Source organism: Rattus norvegicus, chromosome 9, assembly GCF_021556685.1.
Source record: "Rattus norvegicus strain SHRSP/BbbUtx chromosome 9, alternate assembly SHRSP_T2T, whole genome shotgun sequence".
NCBI lineage: Eukaryota > Metazoa > Chordata > Mammalia > Rodentia > Muridae > Rattus > Rattus norvegicus.
Window position 1 is genome coordinate 53,449,086 of NC_141542.1, and position 23,907 is coordinate 53,472,992.

The 23,907-nt window shown below is 52.0% G+C and overlaps 1 protein-coding gene across 1 annotated transcript in view; it reads left to right on the forward strand.

The window, feature by feature from the left end:
* Positions 1–3,677: 3,677 nt before the first annotated feature.
* Positions 3,678–23,907, forward strand: part of Hs6st1 (heparan sulfate 6-O-sulfotransferase 1) — a 39,180-nt gene continuing 18,950 nt past the window's right edge. The window contains 1 exon segment of the mRNA NM_001108210.1: positions 3,678–4,020. Coding sequence (NP_001101680.1) covers positions 3,740–4,020 — 281 coding nt within the window. The 5' untranslated portion in view covers positions 3,678–3,739.

Below are 23,907 nucleotides of genomic sequence, written 5' to 3' on the forward strand. Positions count from 1 at the left end.
CCAGGGGAGGCTCTAAAGGCAATGTGACTGCCCCCTCCACTCCTTCAGAAACAATGGGCAGACAGCCGACAGAGAACCAGCGAAGCAAGTGTGGAAAATCCCCCAATTTACAATGTCAACTGCTGAACTACTGAGCTGTCGGTGGCTGTGCCCCCGCGTGTCGGCCTGCGGGACTGCACGCCCCGGGATAGAGGGAGGAGGGGGGAATAGGAGGGGGGAATTGATCTCTTGGTTCTCAGACTATAAAGACACATGATGGGTAGGGAATTATGTTAGCTGGCTTAATCTTTTTTCCAACAGAAGTATGGTAACCCGTTTTCATTCACATCCTACCACTAGCCGCGTCCTTTTCATTTTCCTCCGTATTAGCTCAGAGCTCTGAAGTATGCAGTCTGAGGACAAAGGTAGGGACAAAGTGGATGCAAACACCGAGGCTTGGGTACTCCCTCCAGCAAATATTTAGAGGGGTTTCTCCTTTTCGTGTGCACCCCTAGGGCTATGAGGAACCTTGGCTACCAGGGAGAGAAAAGAAACAGCAAATAGAACCCTCACTGAGTCCCGGTGACAGCTGGGCCTCATCGATCTCACAGGCAATCCACAGCAAAACCTAGGTGTCACATTTCTGCCAGTTTTTCAGAAGGAAGAGCCTGGTGAAGCCTGGCTAGTCTGGCTGCAATGCCTCACTCCTTGACCTGAGACTGGGGGAATTTGACTTCCGGTAGTTCCCATTCACCAATTGCCTCAAGAGTATCAAGCTGCACCTGCCAGGCTTATTATAAATAGGGAGAGTGGATAAAACCTTCCGTGTATAAGAGTTTAGGAAAGAGAGGGCTTTCTGGTTAGGGAGGGGCTCTTCAACCTTTTTGGCAAGAAGAAGTTTGAAGAAGCAGCTTCTCTTATGAGATGCTGTCGATTGCTAACCCAGCATGCTGTGGCTACCTCTGCAGTTTGTCACAGGGACAACCACCCACTGGGTACCTATACCAAACTCTTCTGATCTCATCGGGCTTCTGGTTTCCCTTTGGGGGCAGTCGAGCATAGTGGGGTCTTGTAGTGACCCTCTGCTTTTTCCTCTGGGCTGGGGCAGAGGCTGGGCGTAGTCAGAGGTATGGAAGGGGCTCCACACAGCCAGGGAATCAGAGTGAGAAGGGGATTTGGCTCTGGAGATCTCCCCTAGACTGCACTTTTTGCTTTCATAGAATGGTTATCCTAGCTTGTGTTTGCAAGATTTGCTAGTGGAAATAACATTATCTGCTATGCCTGGTACTGGAGCAGCTCTGTTTGGGATTGGCCTCTTGGTAGATCTTTAGCCTCTGAGCAAAAACATCAGATGGGTTAGCCTACTGCAATGCCCTGAAAGTCTGGACTGCTGTCAACCAAATCCCATGCAGGAATACTGCCCTGGTGAGCTACTAAAAGGAAGCTCCCCACCCCACACCCCCGCCCCTGCCACCCCCGCCACCCCCCCAACCCCCCCCCCCCACACACACACTGCTGTGACACCATACCTAACCAGAATAAACCCATTACCAAACAGACTGCCCTTGGGTGTCTCCGGGCTGTGGCAAAAGGCCCTGGGTCTCACCAAGGACACCTTTTGCCCTGGTTCTAGGATATTATGTAGCGTGTTTAGTGCCATGTGCCCATCTGACCATAGTGGTTACTTCTTCAGTTATCTGCAAAACATGTTGAGAGAGAGAGAGAGAGAGAGAGAGAGAGAGAGAGAGAGAGAGAGAGAGAGAGAGAGAGATTGTCCTGTGAGAGGTGCCCACCATAGTTTTTGAGACAGTGTCTTACACTGACCTGCTACCATACACACTGGAGAGATCTGCCTGTCTCTTCCTCCCCAGTCCTGGGATTTCAAACACATGCAAGCATGTCTAGGGTCTTAAACCTGGGTTGGGAGTACCGAACCCAGGTCCCTACTCATGCATGGCAAGCACTTTACCAGCTGAGCTATTGGCCCAGTTTCTTCTGTTCCTGACTGGGTGGATTTAGAGTGGGTCTGAATTCTCTACTGTTTTCCCAGTTTGGGAGGGTTTTCTCATTTGCTCTTGTTTTTAAGTCTTGGATGGGGGAGGGGTGCTCTGGCGCCCTAGTGCTATCCCCTCCCCCTCTCTCCACTTTTTAACCCACCCCTTAGCAGGACAGGCTCCGGGTACTTGATGTGGGCACCTCAGCCTTGTCTTGCAGCAGGAGTGCCTCCCAGAGGCCACTCTGGCTTGAATCCAAGCACCCGAGCCCCTCCCAGCTGCCCTAGGGTATGGAGTTCTGGACAGATCTTTTCACTCCCCACCTCCAGTTGCTCCCGTGTCCTAAGTATAGCTAAGGGCCCAGTACAACACGGACAGGGCCGTCCAGATGCCATAGCCTCCAACTTTCATGCTTGGGCCCAGCAGGCACTCCACTGCAGGCAGAGCACCAATCAAGGCTGCAGGTCCTGCTGCCAACCTTAAAAAAAAACAAAACAAAACCACGAAGGTCGGAATTCTAATTTTTTTTCTAATGTCGGTTTAATTTTTTCAACTATTTTTTTGGAGCATGACCAGGATCAAAACAATGCACACTGGGGAAAAGGGACAACATAAAGCTGGTCCTCGGGCCTCTGCACACATTCTGGTTTATCTTTACTGAGGTCTTTGAGTCATTGTCCCAGTGCTGCCAGTGGAATGGTGATATCTACATAAGAGCTGGATCCATGCCCTCAACGTCTCTCTTCCTTCCCCACCCTTATTCGCAGCCCCAAAATGTGGTCCCTACTCCCAGCGCTCTCGAACTTGGAACTTTGGATCCTTCAGTGTGAAGGTCAAAGCCTCCGTATTCCCGTGGAAGAGAGCGCGGGTGACACAAACTACCACGACAGAGAAGGTGAAAAAACTCGGGCTCCCAAATCCAAGACCAATGCCCAAAAGAGTCACCCACTCCTGGGCTCGGGACAACCCAGACGCCACCCGCAGGCCTGCGAGTTGGAACCAATCCCCTTTGCGTAACGATCCGCGTTGACAGTGTGAGAGACACGCGACCCGGCGCTGGACACTGGCCTGTGCCTGGGCCTCCTCCAGCCCCTCCCCTCCCCCAGGGCTCTCCAGAGGCGGAGCGGAGGATCAGAGCGGGCGGCGACAGCAAGAGGCGCCGCGAGGGCGGGCCGGGGGCGGGGCGGGGCGGAGCCGCGACGGACTGCGGAGACGCGGCGGCGCACGGGGCGGTGCAGAGCGTTCTCGGCGCTGAGCTTTGCGGGCGGGTGCGGGCGCGCGCGGCTGCGGGGCGCTGTGGCGGGGGCCGGGCCGTACGCTAGCCGAGCCGGGGATCGGGGCGGGAAGCAGCCACGGCGCCGCCGAGGCCCGGGGCCCGGGACGCTGCGCATAGCCTGGGCGCCGAGTAGCCCGGCCGGGCCGGAGCGCGGGCGGCGGTGGCGGTGGCGGCGGCGGTGGCGGAGCAGCTGCGCCCCCCGCCCTCCCAGGCCCGGCGCCCGGGCTGCTGGCGATGGTGACACATGCGGCGGCGGCGCGCCGGCGGCAGGACCATGGTTGAGCGCGCCAGCAAGTTCGTGCTGGTGGTGGCGGGCTCGGCGTGCTTCATGCTCATCCTCTACCAGTACGCGGGCCCGGGGCTGAGTCTGGGCGCGCCCGGTGGCCGCGCGCCCCCCGACGACCTGGATCTCTTCCCCACGCCGGACCCACATTACGAGAAAAAGTACTACTTCCCGGTGCGCGAGCTGGAGCGCTCGCTGCGCTTCGACATGAAGGGCGACGACGTGATAGTCTTCCTGCATATCCAGAAGACCGGCGGCACCACCTTCGGCCGCCACCTAGTGCAGAACGTGCGCCTCGAGGTGCCCTGCGACTGTCGCCCGGGCCAGAAGAAGTGCACCTGCTATCGGCCCAATCGCCGCGAGACCTGGCTCTTCTCTCGCTTCTCCACCGGCTGGAGCTGCGGGCTGCACGCTGACTGGACCGAACTCACCAACTGTGTTCCCGGTGTGCTAGACCGCCGCGACCCAGCAGGTCTGCGTTCGCCCAGGTGAGTGTCCGCTGCGGGCGAGTGTGATGGGGGGGGTGCCCTAAACCCCGGACCAGATCTGCCCTCTTTGCTCTCTTGGGGCCCCTTCCGATCTGCCGGATCCCAGGATCCCCGTCTCATCTGTCCCTGCAGCTGCCACTCCTGACCTCTGATCTCTCTTTTCACCCTCTGTTCTGTACCTCTCCTCATCACTGGCCTGTCTGCGCAGTGCCCAGACTTCCTCCTGGGTCACTGCCGGCCGCTCTCTGTCCACCCCATCTGCGGTGCACTGCCGGCTAGCCTGAGAGAGAAACCTCGGGGACTAAAGGTCCAGGCTTGGCTCTAGAGGCAGAAAAACAGGTGTGTCTCTGTGCGTCTGTAGCCCGTACCTGTCTAGAACTAAAAGTGGAGCAAGGGAGATGAGGATCCTCTTCCTCTGCACCTGTGGTATCCCCAGGCCCTCCAGTGCTTGCCAGTCTGGGGAGGAGCTGCCAGGAAAGGGGTGGGCTCTGCCTGCCGGTGTGTGCAGGTAGAACAAAGGCCCGTGTGACCCGGGCTGAAGACGGAGAGAAGGCAGCACTACCTGGCCTCCCCAACTACTGAAGTGGAACAAAAGCTTCCAGTTGGGGACTGCCTTCCGCAGAAATCTATCCACCGGTCAGATTAGGGATAGCTGAGACAGTCAAAGCTACTTGTGCAACCAAGAACCTTCCAGCAAGGCCCGTCATGTTCCTTGTCTGGGGCATGTGGGCGAGGGCCAGCCCCTCCGAAAGCACTTTGTAAAGTTGAGATTGTAGCCCTGTTTCTGTTGGTGCCCTCTGGTCCTCCGGGGATTTTCTCCCCCCTACCCCGCCCCGCCCCACCCCACCCTAGGAATTAGGGCTTCTTGTCTGCCTTTGTTTCTCTCCCATGTTTCCTGTAGGACTGAATTTACAGATGAGCTAGGAAGTGGGCGTGGGCAAGTCTTGACTGAAGTCGCTATTTTCTTTGGTACTTTTGGGGCAGGAAGGTGCTGGCTCTTCGGTGGGGTTGGGACCCTTCAGAGTCCAACCAGCCTGGAGCTGCTTGCCCTACAGTCCTGAGGGTTTATTTCACAAACTGTCAGGACACTAGGACGCTAGAGTTGGGTGATAGACATACACATTGCACCCACCCCTAGCAGTTCTCAGTCTCAAAGGAGGTATTCTGTCCGCGGCCCTAATCTAGACCCAGAGTCTCCTTTCCAGGCCCTTGAAACTGCTTCCTGTCCATATTAGCTCTGCTCTGCACACATACATGCTTCAATTACAGGACCCATCCCAACGGTTCAGCCATGCCGTGCTAGAGTCTGGGTCTAGCCATAGCAACTGTCCACTGGTCCACCACTCAAGACTGCGAGTGCCCAGTACTGGGCACACCCCAGCAGATTCAGGGAAGTCCTCTCCGTCTGCAGGATGTGGGGCTTGAAACTGTGGGCATCCTAATTATAGAAGGTGCAGGCAAACTGTGCGTACTGCTCTTAGAGCTGTAGAGAGGCCAGGCTTTGGGGGTGACCCTACCCCTCATGGACAACATCAGCCACAGATTGTAACCAGGGTTCCCTTCTTGCAGCTCTATGGGTTTCCAGAGCGAAGGACCCCAGTGCCCCTTGGCTAGAGTTTATCAGAGGCTCAAGTGGCCTCGTGGCTGTGAATGGAAGGAACAGGGAGGTGGGTGGCCCCAGATACTGTTCGCAGGCCTCAATTGCCTGCAGAGGGGGCAGGGATGAAGAATGCTGACCTCCCCCCCCCCCAAAAAAGGGGGGTGGTCAGGAAGTTGCTGACTCAGCAACTGTGGGCTAGGTGGGGGAGGGGCCTCTAGGGCCTTTGGTTCCAAAGTTTCTAATTGTGCCACCCAATAGGTGACACTGGGTTCCTTCTGTTATTCTCTTCACTGTGCTCCATTTGTTTCTTTTTTAGGTACAAGGTATATAGCTTTTTTTCCCCTCAAACTAACTCAGGAGACTTTTATGTATTGGACTCCTGGCTGCACCTGAGTTCCCCAACTGAGCCCTATCCCTGGCAAAAGCTGAACTCCCATCTGCCCAGGGACCCTGTCCCTGTCAGAGTTGGCAGCATGTTAAGTAGCACTGATGGTTGGTGTTAAGTAGCACTTACTGTCACCCTTGAAGGCTCGTTCCCTCTCCAGACACCTTGCACACTAGGGTGGGCCTTCTTTTCCTCTTCTCTCTGCCCTCGGGGTTATGGTAGAGCTTGGACAAATGACTCTACCTAGCTCCCAACCTCCCCATGGCACATCTGCCTGTGGCTGCTCTGAACTGAGCACACATCTGGGTGACTCATGAGGCTGGACAGATCCGTCACTCCCTCCTAGGTTTGTAACTTACAACATCGCTTGGTACTTCCTGCCTCAGCAGGGGAACAGGTGTGTGAGCAAAGCATTGGAGGTTTCTGTGGCCTCTGTCTGCTCCAGATGTCTCACATCTGCTAGCATAAGCCTGTGTGCTTACAAGACCAGAGTGGAGAGACAGAAGGCTCGATGGCTGGCCTTGGACAGATGGAGCTGCCAGGGGATGAGTGCCACCAAGGACCATTGGCACCTGGGCCAGCTCTAGTCTGACTACCCTAACCCTCATGGACACAGCATGCCCTAGGAGAGCCAGTGAAGTCCTCAGTTGATGGCTACGGGCTCAATTTGGTGACATCATTAACAGGTAGGGATGGGAAGTTTGGTTGCCACTCTGGGGCAGTCTCCAGGGTCTGGAGTCCTCCAGGGTCCAGTAGAGAGGAAGAGGAGGAGTCTGGCATAATAGTAAGAGACCTTGAGTCTCTCATGTGCCCCCTCCCGTCGTAGTGATAGTTTTCTGTGACGGAGCAGAAAAAAGAGAAACCCTCCCATGGTTTTGTTTATGTTGGGCATCATGAAAAGCTCATTCTGTGGCAACTGCAGCCAGGCCCTCTGTGTGCCCACTCTTAGCTGCCACGTGATAGAATGGGAGCTTTTCTCTTCCCGTCTGTAAGGACGTGTCAAGTGAACACTCCTGTGTGTAAATATTTTGCACAGCTTTGACTTGCTTTAGAAATTCCTCTGAGGGGAATATTCGAATGCTTTGCGGCTGTGCAGAGCATCCTCCTTGGTTTACTCCCGGGGAACCCTCCTTGCTCCGCGCTCTCCAGCCTGTGCCGTCAGAGTACCCTTCCCAGCTGCCACCTCCCTACGATCACGATTGTGGTTTTAAAAAGTTTTCTTAGACTAGGAGTGCAACTGGGCCCAGCATGCACAAGGCCCTGAGTTCTATCCCCAGTACAATATCAAACTAGAAATGAGGGTATATTCCCTACTTCTAGCACTCCAGGGTCAGAGGTCAGGGTCATCCTTGGATATATAGTGAATTCCAGCCCTGCTACAGGAGACTGGAACAACAATAACAGAGTTTTTCTGTTTCTTTTTTTTTTTTTTTCTTTAAAAGGTAGGCCCCAACTTGGAAACCACTTTTTTTTTTTTTTTTTTTTTGGTTCTTTTTTTCGGAGCTGGGGACCGAACCCAGGGCCTTGCGCTTCCTAGGTAAGCGCTCTACCACTGAGCTAAATCCCCAGCCCCTGGAAACCACTTTTAATTTTTAAACTATTTGTAAACTATTATTACATTTTACTTATTGTGTGTGCGCACATGCACGTGTGTGTTTACTGAGTGTGAGTGCGTGTGTGTACACCTGCCATGGACATGCATCAGACGTTAGAGAACAACTTCTGGAGGTTAGTTCTCTCTCCTACCACGTGGGGTCAGGCGATCAGGTCTCAGATTTTACAGCAGGCATCTTTTATCTACTGAACCATCCATCTTACTGGTTCCCCAATATTTTTGTTTGTTTGTTCATTGGTTTGTTTAGTTGCTTTTAGTGAACAAAAAGCACAATTTTTTTTTTTTTTTTTTTGGAGTGTAAAACCCAGCCCTACTCATCATACCTTTGAGGTGACACAGCCTTGTAGGGAACAAGACATGGCCGTGTCCTCCCCCGAGCCCCCGCTCCCCATTTGCCCCCCCACCTGCTTAGGAATGTGTACAGCAAGGGTCAGAAGGAGACTGAGGTGCTGGGGGGGGTGGGACAGCACTTGTCTGGAGCTCTTGGTGGTGATCTCAGTTGGCCCCGTGACTTCCTGGCAGCTCTGTCCCCAATGAGATGATTTTGATGTGTTGGTACTTTAAGAGGTGGAGCCTAGGCAATTTGATTATTTGAAGACAGTTTCCTGAGAAAAGAATAGGGAGACCCCAGCTAGTTCTTGAAAGAGTGAATTCTATGGATGCTCTGTGGCTTCCTGTCCAGCCATGTAACTAACCTCTCCTACACATGATCCCTTCATGATGTCATCTCTGCACAAGGCCCTCACTAAATCTGAGCTGCTGCTGACATTGGTCCTTGAACCTCTAAAAACCAAGTTAGTCAGCTTTGCTTTGGAAAGCACCCAGCCCTGGGGATTCCATTACAGCAGTGGGACACGGTGTGAGATAGTCCTCAACGCCCCCATAAAGTAGCTATGTGAACACTGGCCCATTCAAACTCAGTGGAGAGTCTAAGCTTGGAAGGTCTGGGGCAGCATTTAGATATCTGTCCATCCTAAGCCCCAAGCCTCAATCAGCCCTCTATTGCCTCCTGCTCCTGGGAATGACTGTCCCCAGGTAAGAAAGGCGGCCATAGATTCAGGCTGTGTAGGCTTTTCCATACCTAGACAGAAATGTATAATTGTGCTTGACACCTGAGTCATCCACCTTACTAGAAACAACCCGGCAGCCTTCACCCATTGCTGCAGGGTGGAAATCAAGCCATGTCCTCTTGGCTCTAAAAGGGGAACACCGGCGAGATCTGCTGATGGCCAGCTGAGACCAGCCGGGGTGACAGCTTCCAGTCGTCTCCTCTGCATGGCTAGATTGTTCTCCACTAAGTGACTCCTTTCCGCTAGGCCCCTCTGCCAGTATCCTGGGGAGGGTAGACGGGGTAAGAGGCAGGACTGTGGGGGTTGGGGATTTAGCTCAGTGGTAGAGCGCTTGCCTAGGAAGCGCAAGGCCCTGGGTTGGCCCTGTTCGGTCCCCAGCTCCGAAAAAAAGAACCAAAAAAAAAAAAAAAAAAAAAAGAGGCAGGACTGTGGCACCTCGGCCAACCTGTCTTTGTCTGCTTGGCACTCACACACTTGAGTGAGGAACCCTTCCTCTGTTGTCCCCAGTGCAAAGGACTTGAGAAATGTTTCCAGAGCAGATAGGAAGCCACAGAGTCAGAAGGAACTGTCACCAGAGCTCCCCACTCACCTAGTGGGTTTGAAAAGAGTAAAGCACAAGAGACCATGCTTTGGGGAGCAGTTAGAGTAAGGGGCTGGTCAGTTCATCAGGTCAGACTCCAACCTGAAGCTTTAAATAGTCCCACCCAGGCTCTCCTTACCCACTGAATAAACTCCATGCCCTGGGGGCAGGTACCACTGCCACCCCACCCCCTCAGGATCGATCAGTAAGGTCATATGACTCATGTCTATCATCTTTAAGATTTTTTTTCTTTTCTTTTGGTGAACTCAGTTGCCTTTTTCTCTCTCAAGTAAGACTTATTATTTTGCTTTTGTGTTGAAGGGATTGTATATTAGACCAGGGGCTGGGGGAAAGGGGAACTAAGGTCAAGACACACTGAGCAGCAGAGGGTGCAGGGCGCCAGTAGAAAGTGGTGTGGGCAGCAGCCTCTCCTACATGTAGGGTTCAGGCATGTTGCTGAAAGCTGGTGAGGGGGATAACTAGGGACCAGAGAGGTACCTAGAGATAGCCTAAGTGGAGAGAGATAGCCCAGGTGTTAGTGTCTCATCTGCCTTAGAATTCGGGCCTGTCATTTGCTGGCTGTTGAACTTCTATTCTAGCCTTGCGTGTCCCAGAATAAAATGCCCCTTCCTGCTTTAGCATTGTCTCAGGTCCCCTGAGTACAGGGTCTGTCACTTTGCAGAAACAGCATATATATTTCCAGACACAGGAGAGAGCTAAAAGCCAGTCATTCCTGACCTCTGACTGGAGAGAAAAGACTCTCTAAGGAGAGAGTCTCTCCAGCTTCCAGATGGTTCCCACTGGAGACAGCCTTAGTGGAAAGCTAGGGCCAGGCTAACCTGGCTTGGATAAGCCTTCTTCCTTCTGCCACTGGCCCCTCAGAGGCTAGGCCCATTCTGAGGGCAATGGGAGCTTGGCTAAAGGCACACCCCTCCAGCAGCCCTTTCCTACTTTTAGTCCACACACTTATTCATCCATGAAACTTGTCACGTTGAAGAGGCTTTTCTGCCCTCTAGAGGTGGGTGGTATCTCTATCCGTCAGAGATACCACCCACCTTCGGAGGCCCCACCCCCATTCCCAGCTTCCCTGGGTTATTCATTCATTGACTAAGCTGTAGACTTTGGCCTCAGCATCCTGTCCCAGGAGTCAAAACCAAGGTTCCAAGAATGTTCAGATCCTCATACACACAGGGCTTAGGTACCAGAGGAGGGAACACACAGTAACCTGCTTGACTGTTCATGTCCTAGGGGCATATGTTCTGTGGGTTCCAAAACTGGATCCTCAAAACTAGACAGAGGGAGCCTCCAAGTCAGCCTTGTGACCAGAGCCAGTGGCTCTGGGACTCAGTAAACACATCTCCATTTTTTTTTTTTTTTTGCGGTCTAGATGTCCATCCACCATTGGTGTCTAGAGAGGGACCGGTGACCTTGTGGTGCCTCCACCTTGAGATTGTGCCCACGTCTCGTGGGAGCCATAACCGGTTAGGACCCTTTGAGTTCCACAGTGTGCCAACAGGGAGAGCCCAGCTCCCCATCTGGAGAGCAGACCATCTGTGGCACCATGGTGGGCATGACTGAGCAGGGCCTTGCACGTTTGCATGGAGCTTTGGAGACAAGCCATTCCCCACAGCCCGGCATCTGGCCCAGCTTTGAGGGCCGTGAGCCGTGCAACTGCCTCTGTTTGTTTGCATGGAGAATGTTAAAAGGCCCAGCAGCAGGGACATCAGAGCAAATCGGTAGTTGTCTGGAAAGATAATAAATGGACAGATTAAACTGGGAATTAATGGTTTACATGTGTGTAAAGCACAGAGGTCAGTGGCCAAAGTCATCAACACTCCTGGTGGTGGACGGGAGCGAGCTCCTTCCCTTTCACGGTCAGACTACTCCAGCATAAGCTTCTCCGCCAGTCAGCCAGGCTATTCCCAAGAAACTGTGCTTGCCACAGGGACCCTGGCATCCTTGCATCTGGAGTAAGAACAGTGTGGGCTCCAGCTGGGCTGCTCCCTGCTTGGACCACTCGAAATAAGTTTCCCTTACTCTCATGGAACCGTGAGAGTCCCAGCAAAGGTCAGGTGATAAGCTCTATTCAGTCCTGTGGGGCAGGCAAAGGATAGGAAGTGGCTGTCCAACTGCAAAGAAGCCAGCTGGGGAGAGACAAGAGAGCAGGAGCTAGGATTGGCAGGTATCGAGAAGGCCATCCTGAGTTGATAGCGAGTAGGTGAGGGGCTCAAAGTTGTTCCAACCAAGTACAATCCCAGCTTTGCCTTTTGTGGGCTTTGGAACATCTGTAGAGATAGCTCCCCTTCTTTAGATGGTCACCTGACTGTGTCTGCCACAAGGGTACAGACCAGGACCTCCACATTCAGTTCCCCCATGGTCCTGTTTCTTCGAGAGGTTATAATGAATCCTTTAACTTCTGGGAACAGACAAAAAGGACCTCCAGAGCCAGCTCTCCGCCTTACTCAATGAACTGGCGAGCTCTGAGGCCAGCACATGAAGCCTAGGCAGGATCTCGTGAGTATCCCAAGCTGTCCTTGAACTCCCAAATGTAGCAGAGGATGGCCTTGAATTGATATGGCCCTCTGAATGTTGAGATTAGAGACACACTGCCATGTATGGCTTAGTCGGTGATGGGAATTGGGCCTCTGTGTATGCTAGACAAGTACTCTGTCACCTGAGCTATATCCCCAGCCCAAATGTGGAGACAGGCATATAGAGCCTGGTGTCAGCAGATGTCCTCCCCCTCCCCCTTCCTCTGAGATGTTTAACAAATCTACAAGAACTGAGGAGCATAGGGCAGGAAGGGCAAATGTGCCATGGGGCATGCTCCTTGGAATGTGGCATTGGGTCAGGCACAGGTTCTAATCACCCCCACAGTGTACATTCCTACACAAGGGTACAGTGGAGAGAGTCTGTGGGGAGAGGGCTAGTGAGGGTACATCCACTGCTACCTCACTGTACACCTAAGGTAGAGGCTTTCCATATCTGCCCCAGCCTATTGTCTGCAATTTCATGATTCTCCTGTCTTTTTACTACCTTAGTACCTTGGCCACAATTCTCTTCACCCATACGCTAAGCTGTTTCAATGTTGCAAACTTTCTAGACCTTGTATCCATTTCTTCCTAGGTTCCCGCAACCCACTGTCTGTGCTCAGCCTGTCTCTGAGATGTATCCTTGCTGGTTCATGACGCGCATATTTAATCCAGCCACCTCCCAGTTCAGCCCTGTGGCTGTCTAGACACGGCTCCTGTTTTCTCGGCTTTGTTCAGTAAGCAGCCCGGAGGGAGCTTCATTCATGCCTCCTGCCTGCCACAGTGCAGCTTATTAAAACCACACCTGTTCGTGGTCCTATAGACCCCATCCAGTACATCAGAGTATCCCGTTCTCAGACCCGAACAGGCCCTACAGACTAGGAGCGTACTTTATCTCCTATGAAGTAAGTGTGAGTGGCCTTGGGGCTCATGTGTCAACTGCAGAGGCTTTCTCTGCCTATGACTTGTTTGTGCCTTTGGCCTTGGTCTTCTTGTTGGCTGGTAGGGTCCCCTGTGTGTCTTAGGGCCAAGTTGCATGGGTGATCTGCCCATTAGATGTGACCTCCTGCGTGCACAGCCACCTTTAACGTTGCTGTAGGCTTTTTGCCTCACATAGATAGGAACCTGCAGTAGCTAGAGTCCAGGCGAGCCCTCTGTCCTGTTGCTGGGACCTTGCTGATGGAAGCAGTCTCAGTCACAGGCCTAGATAGCCAAGGGAGTAGATAGATCTTACTACTGTCCTCCTGGCAAAGTGGATACTCCAAGACTGCCTTCAAAGGTATTCAGCAGGGCCCAGATACACAAGCTGAGTCCAGGAAGGCCAGGTAAGCCAGCAGGGTCTCTGAAAGGCTAAGTTGGAAAAAAGGGCCTTACAGCTAAAACCAGAGCCTGGAGCTGCTGCTTGGAAGACCCACATTGCATCTCTATGCATGGGAAGGTAGGCCTGAAAAGCACATTCGTATTCCCCACACCCTGACTAGGACACTGCTTGTCTGCATCTGGTACCTGGCCCTGCTCCCCAAATCATCCATAGACAGCACCATCTGCTGCAGCCACACCCAGGGCTGGCCCCCATGTGATGCTGCTTTGTACACAAAGCTCTTGGCACTGCCCTCCCAGAAGAGGAGCTTATCATGGGATGCCCACACACACACTGAGTCCCAGCCTCTGATGCCTCACTCTGCAAGCTTGGGATGAGAGATCCTAACAAAATGCGCCCCCTGAGTCCCTTTCTGACTGAAAATGAGAACACTTAGAGGCTTGCAGAGCCCAGGGGACAGATGTAGACACTTCTTCTAGCTCCTGGGCAGTAAAGGAGAACATCTCCTCCAAGTCAGCACTAAAACTCTCGTGTAAATATTTACCTCTCTGGGGCTTTGGTGTCCTTGGGAAACAGAGACTGGAGGCACTGAGTCTTGCTGCTGACATCACCGTGGTGAAAGTTGAGATGGGTGCCCTTTCAAGCAGGGAAATTGCAGGTATGGGGTATGGTAGGAGCCTTCCCAAATCCTAGACCTCAGAGAAAGCTTTGTCACAAGCACTCCTAGGAATGGGGGACTTGGGGAAGCCACCAAAGAGGAACACTGTAGGGGAACCAAGGCAGAGAGGCTGTGACCCACAAAACCCTCACTTGATACCACACTTTTTCCAACATCATCACTAGTAGCCCCATTCTGCAGACAGTAAACTGAGGAACAGAGAGCCTAAATAAATTGCCACATAAGGTCTCCCATGGCAGAGCCACAAGCTTGTTCCAAAATCCCCTATATCCCCTGCCCCTCCTCAGTGACAGACAGCAAGGTGGCCTCACTACGAGGGGAGCTAGGAGTGGCTCCTGCCAGGGTCTCAGACTTACTGTACTGTCTGTCTGTATAGAGACAAATGTGGCTAGTCATGGCTGACAGAGGCCTGGGATAGTGCACAGGGCCTGGTTGGAGGCTCCTGACTGACTAGCAAGTTCTCAAAGAGTCTAGTTAAATGAATGGTTGCCCCGGTTTCATTAGGTCTGACATGGTGACTCCCCAGAGATCAAAGTCGGGGATGGGGTGAGCAGATAGTCTCCCTAGGTATCTAGAGGCCTTTTAAAATACAGATTTTAAAGATTTATTCTTATGCTTTTATTTATGTGTATAATGCGCATATGTTTCCGTGTGTTATAGACCAGGCATGTGTGGGTGGGTTTGGAGGCCAGACCCCAGAGGAAGATAATGGATTCCCTGGATCTGGAGTCACAGGTAGTTATGAACCACCCACTGTGGGTACTAGGAACGAGACTCAGGTCCTCTGCGAGAGCAGCAAAGGGCCTCAATTCCTGAGCTCTCCCTAGCCTCCAACTTAATTCTTTAATCTAATTAGGTGGTGCACATGGAGGTCAAAGGACAACTAGCAGAAATGGCTCCTTCCTTCCACCATGTGGGTTCAGGATTCAAGCTTGGGTGGCCAGGCTCTGTGGAAAGTTTACCTGCTGAGCCACTTTGCGAGTCTGAGTCTAGAGGTGTCCGGTGGAAAGAGAGGCCCTGCCCAGGCAGAGGTGGGAGAGAATGGGCCACAAGGAGAGTGGGTTACAGCTCCCCTTTATGAACAAAGACTTTGGTGGCCGTGCCCAAGTCGGCCTGAAGGGGCTCAGGCTTCCCCTGCTGCCTCTGCTCTTTGGACAGGCGAGTGGGTAGGTGTGGGTTATTTTGCTCATGTGAGTCCAGGCACACTTGCCAGCCACCTCCTGAACTCTGAGAAGGTTCGCTGCTTCCCCGTCATGCTGTTTATAACCATCAGGAAGTGAAGTCCTGTGAGGACAGGTTTATGCCTGTGCTTTCCTGGAAGCTAGGCTGGCAACACGCCCAGCAGAAAATGCAGCTTCTGTAGGGGAGCAGCCGGTTTTAGTCACATGGGTAGAAGGTGGCAATGGGACGAGTAGGCCATTTGAAGCAGAAGCACGTCTCATACACCCAACTCCCGGGGAACCGGCTCAGAAAGGGACCGACCCAGGTGAAGCCCTGACCGTCACAAGTGAAGCCCTGACCATCACAAGTGAAACGGGCATCGGGCCTTGGATCCAGAGCTCATCTCTGCATCTCTGTCATGTTAAGCAGGGGCTTTAGACTTGCAGAACTGGATGGGGGATTGGGGAGGACATTTATTAGAATATCTGGGTAGTTGTTGACATCAGGTTGTGAGCATGCTGGAGAGGACAAGAACCCAGAAGCCCAGCTGCTCCTGAGTTCAAGAGGTGATTGCCTTTGAAGGCCAGAGGAAGATTCCTAGAGCATCCCTGGTCTGCAGGCTGTGCTGGAAGCAAACAGGCTGGGATCTGATGTCAGAGAAGAATCACTGCCCCACCAGGTACAGGCACCCTGACCGAGGAGTGATGGCGGACCAGCAAGCAGCCAAGCTCTCCCTCCAACCAACCTCTGTACATCTAAGCCAACACTAAAAGATGAGGGGTAATCTTTGTTTTCCCTTGGTTTCTGGAAACGCCTTCCTAGACCCACCCAGATGTGTCTCCTAGTAGATTCCAGATGCAGTAGAGTTGACAGTTGAGACAGCTATCATAGGTATCTTTCTCTGGCTCAGCGTGCATCACAGGCCCCTCTCCTTACAGGTCTCTCACTTTGCTCAGAGATGTTGAGAAGACTTGAGATGCTGTGTCCCACGCACGACCCCTCGCCGGCAAGAAACACGCAGGGACATAGAAATTCTTGCTGCGACCAAACTTTTATTTTAATCTTAAGGAGAAGCCTCGGCGCGCCAACATGGTGCGCTTATATACACCCTAGTGCGGCGCATCCACACCTGATTGGTCGCTTACCCATGATCTCATAAGGCACGCCCCAGAGTGGCAAAGACCTGGCACGAAGGCACTCTTGCACATGCGCACACAGATAACTTCCTGAAAGGGAGTCGGCTGGCACAGCGAAGGCTAGCGCCATCTTGTAATGGCGGAGGCTATCCTGGCCTTCCACGTGGGGCGCAGTGGAAGCCAGCGCCATCTAGTGGTGGCGAATGTTATTGCGGCCCTCTACAATGCTGTGCAGCCAGGGCTGAGGACCCCCTCCCACACTGCGGCATCCTCCTCTCTGACATTTTTCAATCTACCAGTGAGCACCATGCAATCTCCACATGGCACAGGCTCCCAGACAAGAAACTGTGTGCTCAGGGGATTTGAACCCGCACTGACTGTTTAGCCAAGCAGGCCCCTTCAATTACAGCCACCCAACCTCCCTCTGTATCCTCCTCCAGCTTCAACCTTGCTATCACTAGTCACTGTGTGCCCTCTCCCATTTCCCCGTGTCTTTTGCTGGTCAAGATGGGGCCGTGTGTGGTCTTGGCTTAGGACTGTGTGTGTAATAGACAGGTGGACGAGGTGAACTGTGGGTGAACCCTATCCTTGTGATTCATCACAGGAACTTTGCCAGCTGGTGATGGGAAGGGTTACCACAGACGTGGGGTCATAATGCTCTACCGTGTGTGTACTTGATAGGAAGAAAGGGAGCCAGCGGCCATCCATGAGGAGATAGATGCTGAGCTGTTATGGTGTGGGGTCCTCGAACAGTGCTCGACATCTGTGTGCAGCCGCTACAGTCCGTGCTGCAAGAGCTAGCTGGGACACAGCCATCCTCACTGTGGCCCTCTGAGATTCATACCCCAGCTGCAAGCCGGAAAAACCACTCGGAGTTGAGGGACTCATCATGGTCCCAAGCTAGTCATCAGAAGATGTGCTAGCCCAGGGTCTTTCCAGAGGCCTGTGCTAACATCTGTTTCTAAGGCTGCCCCTGAGGGACGCTATACTTTCACAGTCCGAGTAGTTGCTTAGTATTTTACTTACCCCAACAGTGGGCTCTGCCTTGATGGCCTCATGGCCCTCTTCTCTTCCATTGTATGCAAGAGGAGATCAAGCTCTTAGGAGATTGGGTGAGCTTTGAGGTAATGAGCATGGCCAACAGAGTTCCCAAAGGGTGGCTGCACCTAGCTCTCCAGAGAAGCAGAACCCACAGGACATGGGTAGGAAGGCTGATGAGAGTGGACTTGTGGGACCGTGACTGTGGAAGCTGCATTACTTCAGGGCATGTTTTCTGCAAGCTGGAAACCCAAGGAAACCATGGCTCAGTCCAAGGCTGAGGGCCTTTGAACCTGGCAGCCTCTGATAATCTGAAGCGTTGATGCCCAACGGCAGGAGGAGGGCACCTCCCGGATGCTGAAGAGCACGTACCCACCCCACTGTACCGTTCCCTTCTGTGCAGACCCCTTGGTTGTTCATGCGGTACTGTCCACAGTCGGAGAGAGCCTTACCTGGTCCACCGATTCCAGTGCCAGGTGTGCTTTTCCAGCCCTCTGGGAGTCCTTAGTGCAGTCAGGTGACACCTAAAGTTAGTCACTGAAGTCCACTTTGACACAGTACCCATGGCCAGATGCCAGATGCAGTGTCACATACCCCATCAAAATGACTGGTATTTCCGGACGCCTATTTGATGTCCCTAAAGAACAAGCTGGTGACTGCATGAGGTGGTCTATGGAACTAGGAGGCAGGATGTGTTGTTTGAATGATGTGTTACTAGTGCATATTGGAACCTCCAGTTAGCCACCAGATACCTCTGTAGTGCCCTTCTTGAACCAGGAAGGGACTTAGACCCCCTTAGAGAATTATAATGCATTCCTGAGGAGTCCCAGAGGGACCGGGAGAAGAGAGTCTTGTGGGTGCAGGCCTTCTCAGCTGAAGGTTCAGTGAGGAAGTAATAACTTGGTCACACATTTTTCTAGTCTTGACTGAACAGACCTTGCCCTCTGCCTACCCACCAGCAGCACCCTCAACCCCTGGTCTTTGACCGGGTCCTGCAGCACAACAGCTGACCACTGAGTGGCAAGACCCAGGAGCAAGTGTCCTCCTTTGTCATGCATAGAGAGGCCCTTGAGGGAAGAATGCTAGCAAAGAACACAGGCCTGGCCAGAGTCCCACTATTCAGGATCTGCACCCAGCCCTACTGTGCACAATGGTGCCCGGCTTCCTTTGGCAGTGTGGACTGCCTTTAAAGCATAGCAGAAGGATCTTCTGTGTCTCTGTGTGTGTGTGTGTGTGTGTGTGTGTGTGTACATACATGTGCACACATGGGTGTCTCTGGCTCTGTTGGGGTAATTAGACCTGGGGCATGGGTACTTGCCTTTAATCTTTCAGACCCAACCAAGACCCACACTCTTCAGACCCATGAGGTCCCAGAGAACACTTGGCTGCCTCATTCTGTTGCTCCTGTGAGCCAGTGTAGAAACAGACCTTACCAAGCCTTGAGGACACACCAAGTGATTCCCTGTGATCTAGACCATGGCACTAGAGCTAGTGCTGGGAACTAGACCATGGAAGCTGAGCCACAAGTCTCACCTGCACATATGTGCCCAGCGCAAGACCTTGGGAGACACCTGGGATAAAGCAGAGGCCAAGAGGACAGGACACCTGCTCTCAGCAAATGCCCTCACCCAAGTACCTAGGTGTGCATGCCTACTCATACATGTGCCCAGTCAGCTCATGCTTCGCAGCTGTAGCCACACAAACATTCCAGAGTGAGACGCCCGTTTCTCCTTATAAGCACGTGACACTCAGACACTTCCCCTTGCTTGGAATTCCTTCCCACCAACACCTGATAACTAAGAACTGAGCAATTTTCCACTTGGTGGCTGGGCAGTTTCTGCAGCCTGGCCCGTCAGAAGCCCTCAGGACGACCAGGATGTGGAAGGATATGTTTCGGGGCTGACCTGTCACTGCAGAGGATGGGCTGAAGCCTCCTCAGATCAGGGTCAGGTCCCCAAGCTGTACAGAGACTGTTGCTGGTGTGTGTGTGTGTGTGTGTGTGTGTGTGTGTGTGTGTGTGTGTCTGAAAGTTTGCCTGGTGTGAGATGATGTGAGACAAGGACTCCCTTCCCCGTGTACTCTCGAATCTTTTGTCTTAGGTGAAATGTGAGTGCTCACAGCCAGTGAGGAAGGACAGGGACCAGCAACTGGGACAGCATGAAGAAAACACTGAGCCTCTGTTCTAATGGCCCAGAGGACAGGACTAAGGTCCCACCTCTGGCTCCTACTATTGGGACAATTGGAAGGCAGCTCTCAGCACAGAGACGGGGGGGGGGGGAGGGTGCGCATGAGGAACAGGGTGCGGCTGACGGTCACCTATGCCTTTCACCTGTGCCAGCCAGCCCCTCCTTTCCAGGTGTTGCCCTGGCACAGAGCCATTACCAGTGGGACCCTGGGTGGAGAGTCACGGGGAGTCAGTTGCCCTTCTTTCTCATCGGGGAGTGGCCTGCAGGAACAAACTAATGGGATTGTGCAGGCATGCGTATAAGTAAGCATCCTGGGTAGCCTCTGCTTGGTTCCAGGGCTCTCCAGCCTTTCGAACCTACCTGTGTCAGAGAATGGGGGGGTGGAGAGCTAGCATGGACCAGGTAGGTCCCATGTGTCCCCTGGTCACTGAGCTCCCCATCCTGCCCCTCCCCACTCCCTGCCCCCCTGGTAGCAGACCCTGGGTACTTCCTTTCCTGAGCTGCCCAGGGGGCTCCTAGAGACAAATCCTGCCCAGGGTTGGCTGTGGCCACTTCTCTCTGGGGATACCTGGTTTTGAGTTGTTTGCACAATATATATGTGTCAACCACTTGGGCATTTAAGTGTCTTTGTGCATACGCACCGTCCACCTCCAGAGCATTGACAACTTCCCAAACGGAAACCTCATCTTCTTCAAACCCTAACTCTCTGGGCCTCTGCCTGGCCTCTAGCAACCACACTTTGACTGTCTCAAGGAACCCGCCTTCTCTGGATACCTTCTATAAGTGGGAATATATGACATTTGTATTTTGGTGACCGACTTTGCATAATGTCTTCAGAGATTATTAACATGCTCTGTGTGTGTGTGTGTGTGTGTGTGTGTGTGTGTGTGTGTGTGTGTGCGCGCGCGCGCGCACGTTCTCACACCTTTAAGTGCACAGGCATGTGTGCATGTGTAAGCCAGAGGCTGACAACAAGATTTCTTACTGAAAGACATCAGGGGTCTTCCTCAGTCACCCTCCACTTCACAGCCCAAGGCAGGGTTTCTCACTGAACCCAGAGCCTGCTGACTTGGCTAGCCCACCTTGCCGGCTTATCCCAAGGATCCCCCATGTCTGTCTCCTGAGCCCCACAACTGCAGACACACTGCCGCCTGCCATGCTTTTCATGTGGTTGCTGGGGATCCAAACTCCAGGCTTCCTGTTTGTGAGGCAAGCACGCTATCCACTGAGCTGTCCCCCAGGCCCCAGATCCCCTCGTTCAAGGCTGAACAACACCCCACTGTGTGTACGTATATGCTTTCCTTGCTGGTTTGTCCATCTGTCAATAGTTATTGGGCTGCTTTTCTTTCTTGGGAACGATGCTGCTGTCCACATGGGTGTGCATACGTCTCCTTGAGCCTCTGCCTTCCGTTCTTTGATAGTTTACATACCAAAGGAGAATTCCAGGACCGTGTGGTAAATCTCTGTCTGTCCATGGGTCTTTGTTTTCTTCCCAACAGGAATATGCAGGGTTCTGATTTCTCCTCTTACTCCACACCAATTCTTATTTCCTGGTTGCCTTGTGTTAATGGCTTCCCTTGCCCAGGCTAGATCACAATAGCTGTTCATAGCCCAATCCCACCGTCGTTACTACTGCTTACGAGCATAGTACACTGTAGCCTCTGACTCTGGTCTCAAGCAGTCCTCTGCCTTAGCCTCCAAAGTAGCTGGGACTGTAGTTGTATACCACTAATGGTTGGTTGGTTGGTTTTTGAGAGCCACCATACTGATGCATAGGAAGTGGTACCTAATTGTGGTTTTGAGTATATACCCATGCATTCGTGTGTGTGTGTGTGTGTGTGTGTGTGTGTGTGTGAAGGTCAATGCCAGGTGTCTCCTTCCATCACTCTCCGTGTTTCTATTTGTTTAGTTTTGCTGTTGTTTGCTTTTGTTTGCTTTTGTCTCTTTGAGACAGGGTATCGCTATGTATTCCCAGGCTAGCCTGGAACCTGCTATGAGACCAGGCTGCCCTCCAACTTACAAGGATCTTTCTGTTTCCACTCCTGAGTCCTGGCATTAAAGTGGTATGCCACTGCCCCCAGCTTCCTCCTTATATTTTTGAGACAGGATTTCTCACTGAACCTGGAGCTCACCCATTGGATGGACTGTGACCAGGAAGCTCCAGAAATCCTCCTGTCTTTGCCCACGCCCAGGGCTGGGGTTCCAGGCATGTGGCACCATGCCCTACTTTTCTTTAGAGATTGGAACTGGACCTTCTTGCATGAGCTTTACCCACTGGACCATTCCTCCAGTCTTCTCACTGGGGTCTGGGTTAACAGTCCTCTTATGTGCACTGGTGGTGAGCATCCTGTATGCTTTTTAGTCATTTGTATATCTTTGGAGAAATGTCTGTTCAACTTCTTTACCATTTTTTAATGGGTTGTTTATGTTTTATTAAGTCATAAGAGTTCTTTACATATGATGGATCTTTGTATATGGATCTGTTACCAAATACAACATTTGCAAACATTTTCTCCAATTCAGCGGATTGTCTTTTCTCTCTGTTGATGACTGAATTGCAATGAAGCCCAGTTGGTGTTTCTAAGAAATCACCTGGTCCAACCTCATAAACTTCCTCCAATGTTTGTTTACTTTTTAGCTCATTAGTGATCCACTTGGCATTGGTCTTGATACATAAAGAAAGACAAAATTCCAAGGGCTTAAGGTACAAACTAAACACTTGACTACTATACCAGGTCCCAGTTCTAATGCCCAGCCATACAACGTGGGATGGGGTAATGTCTTATAATTAGGGTTTCTACTGCTTGAAGAGAGACCATGACCACAGCAACTCTAATTGGGACTGGCTTATAGTTTGGGAGGGTTAGTCTATGATTATCATGGCGGGAAACATGGTGGCATGCAGACAGATGTGGTACTGGAGAAGGAGCTGAGCGGTTCTATGTTCTATCCACAGGTGTCAGAAAAAGACTCCCCCACTAGGTCTAGCTTGAGTGTGTGAGACCTCAAAGCCAGCATCCATAGTGACACACTTCCTCCAACAAGGCCACACCTCCTCATAGTGTCAAGCATTCAAACACAGGAGTCTATGGAGTTATTCTTAGTAAAACCACCACAGGCAAATAGGTTTCAAATTCACTCTGTAGGACATGGTTGCCTAGGTCTCCATCCCTTTCCCTAAGAATAGTCTTAACATCTTTGTTGGGGGCAGAGTCTGTGTGTATGTATGTATCTGTCTGTCTGTGTGCGCGCATGCATACTTGTGTGTCTGTGATGTGTGTGCGCACATGCGTGTATATCTGTATATATGCGTATATATGCGTGCATACTCCTGTGTCTGCAAAATACGTGCAAATATGTATATGCAAGCACTTCTTTGAAGGGCTCCTTGCTGTTCCAGGTCTTCTCCATGCATGCGCCACAGGGTTTTACTTACCACTATTTTGTAGGTAAGTTCTGGCACCTGTGTCCTTTAACTCTTTATGACATACTTTGGTTATTTGAGATCTCTCCCATGAGACTCTAAGATGAGTTCCGTATACACAGAAAGCATCTTGCAGTTATGAGAGGTATAAGGATCTGCCAATCCGTAGATCTGGTTAGGTCTTCTAACCCATCAACCTCTTCTGTCCGTGTCAGTTTTCGCGTCTGTCTGCCTTTCCTATACTACAGTTCTCAGCATACAAATCTTCCTTCTCCTTGGTTAAGCTCACTCTTGATGGGGCCGTAAAAGTAGTTGTTCTGTTCATTTCCTTTCCAGGTTGTTTATTGCTAGTATATAAAACCAATTTTTAAATTTATATCCTACAACATTGCCAAGTTCATCAGTTGTAGTTTTCTCTTCCCTCTCTGGGGTCTTATGTGTATAAGACAGTTCCTCTGCAAACATAACTCTACTTGTCTCTTCCTGTTTGGATGGCTTTTATTTCTTTCCCTTGCCTATTTCTAGGATTATGTTGACTAGAGTAGGCAAGTGGGTGTCTTTGTTTTATTTCTGATGCCCCGGAGCCCTTTCCTGCAAGCTTCCCCTCTCCTCTGGTTGTTAAAAATCCCATAAGCCAGCGCTCGAGTACTTAGAGAATTTAGCTGGTGGCCTGAGACCACCCTCATATCCTTGTCTTGGTTGCCATCCCCAAAGCCTCAGAGACCTCAAGGAGCCTTGTGCAGGGTGGCCAAGGGCTGCAGAGGCTCCTGAGTCCTAGGCTGCTGACCTGGATACCACAGGGTCTCTATACCAGCCAACAGTAGCACTGCTCACAGGGCCAGGGCCATCCAGAGTCTGTACCGAGTCCTTTACACACTCAACAGCAGGCCACTGTGGGTGGGAACTTCCACCAGCCCAGAGGACCTAAGACCGCCCTGGAGGGGTGATGGCCACAGTACTCTGTCCAAACTTCTACCCAGCTTCTTGTTGTCTTGCTCTTTGTGAGAAAACTGTGTGTGTGTCTGTCTGTCTGTCTTGTCTGTCTGTGTCTTTGCATTAGCTAGTCAGTTCTTGTTTCCTTTAGAGCATCAGGCCAAGGCTGGTCACAATACAAATAGGGTATATGTCAGGGAAGGGAATTTGACACCTAACTAATGCCTG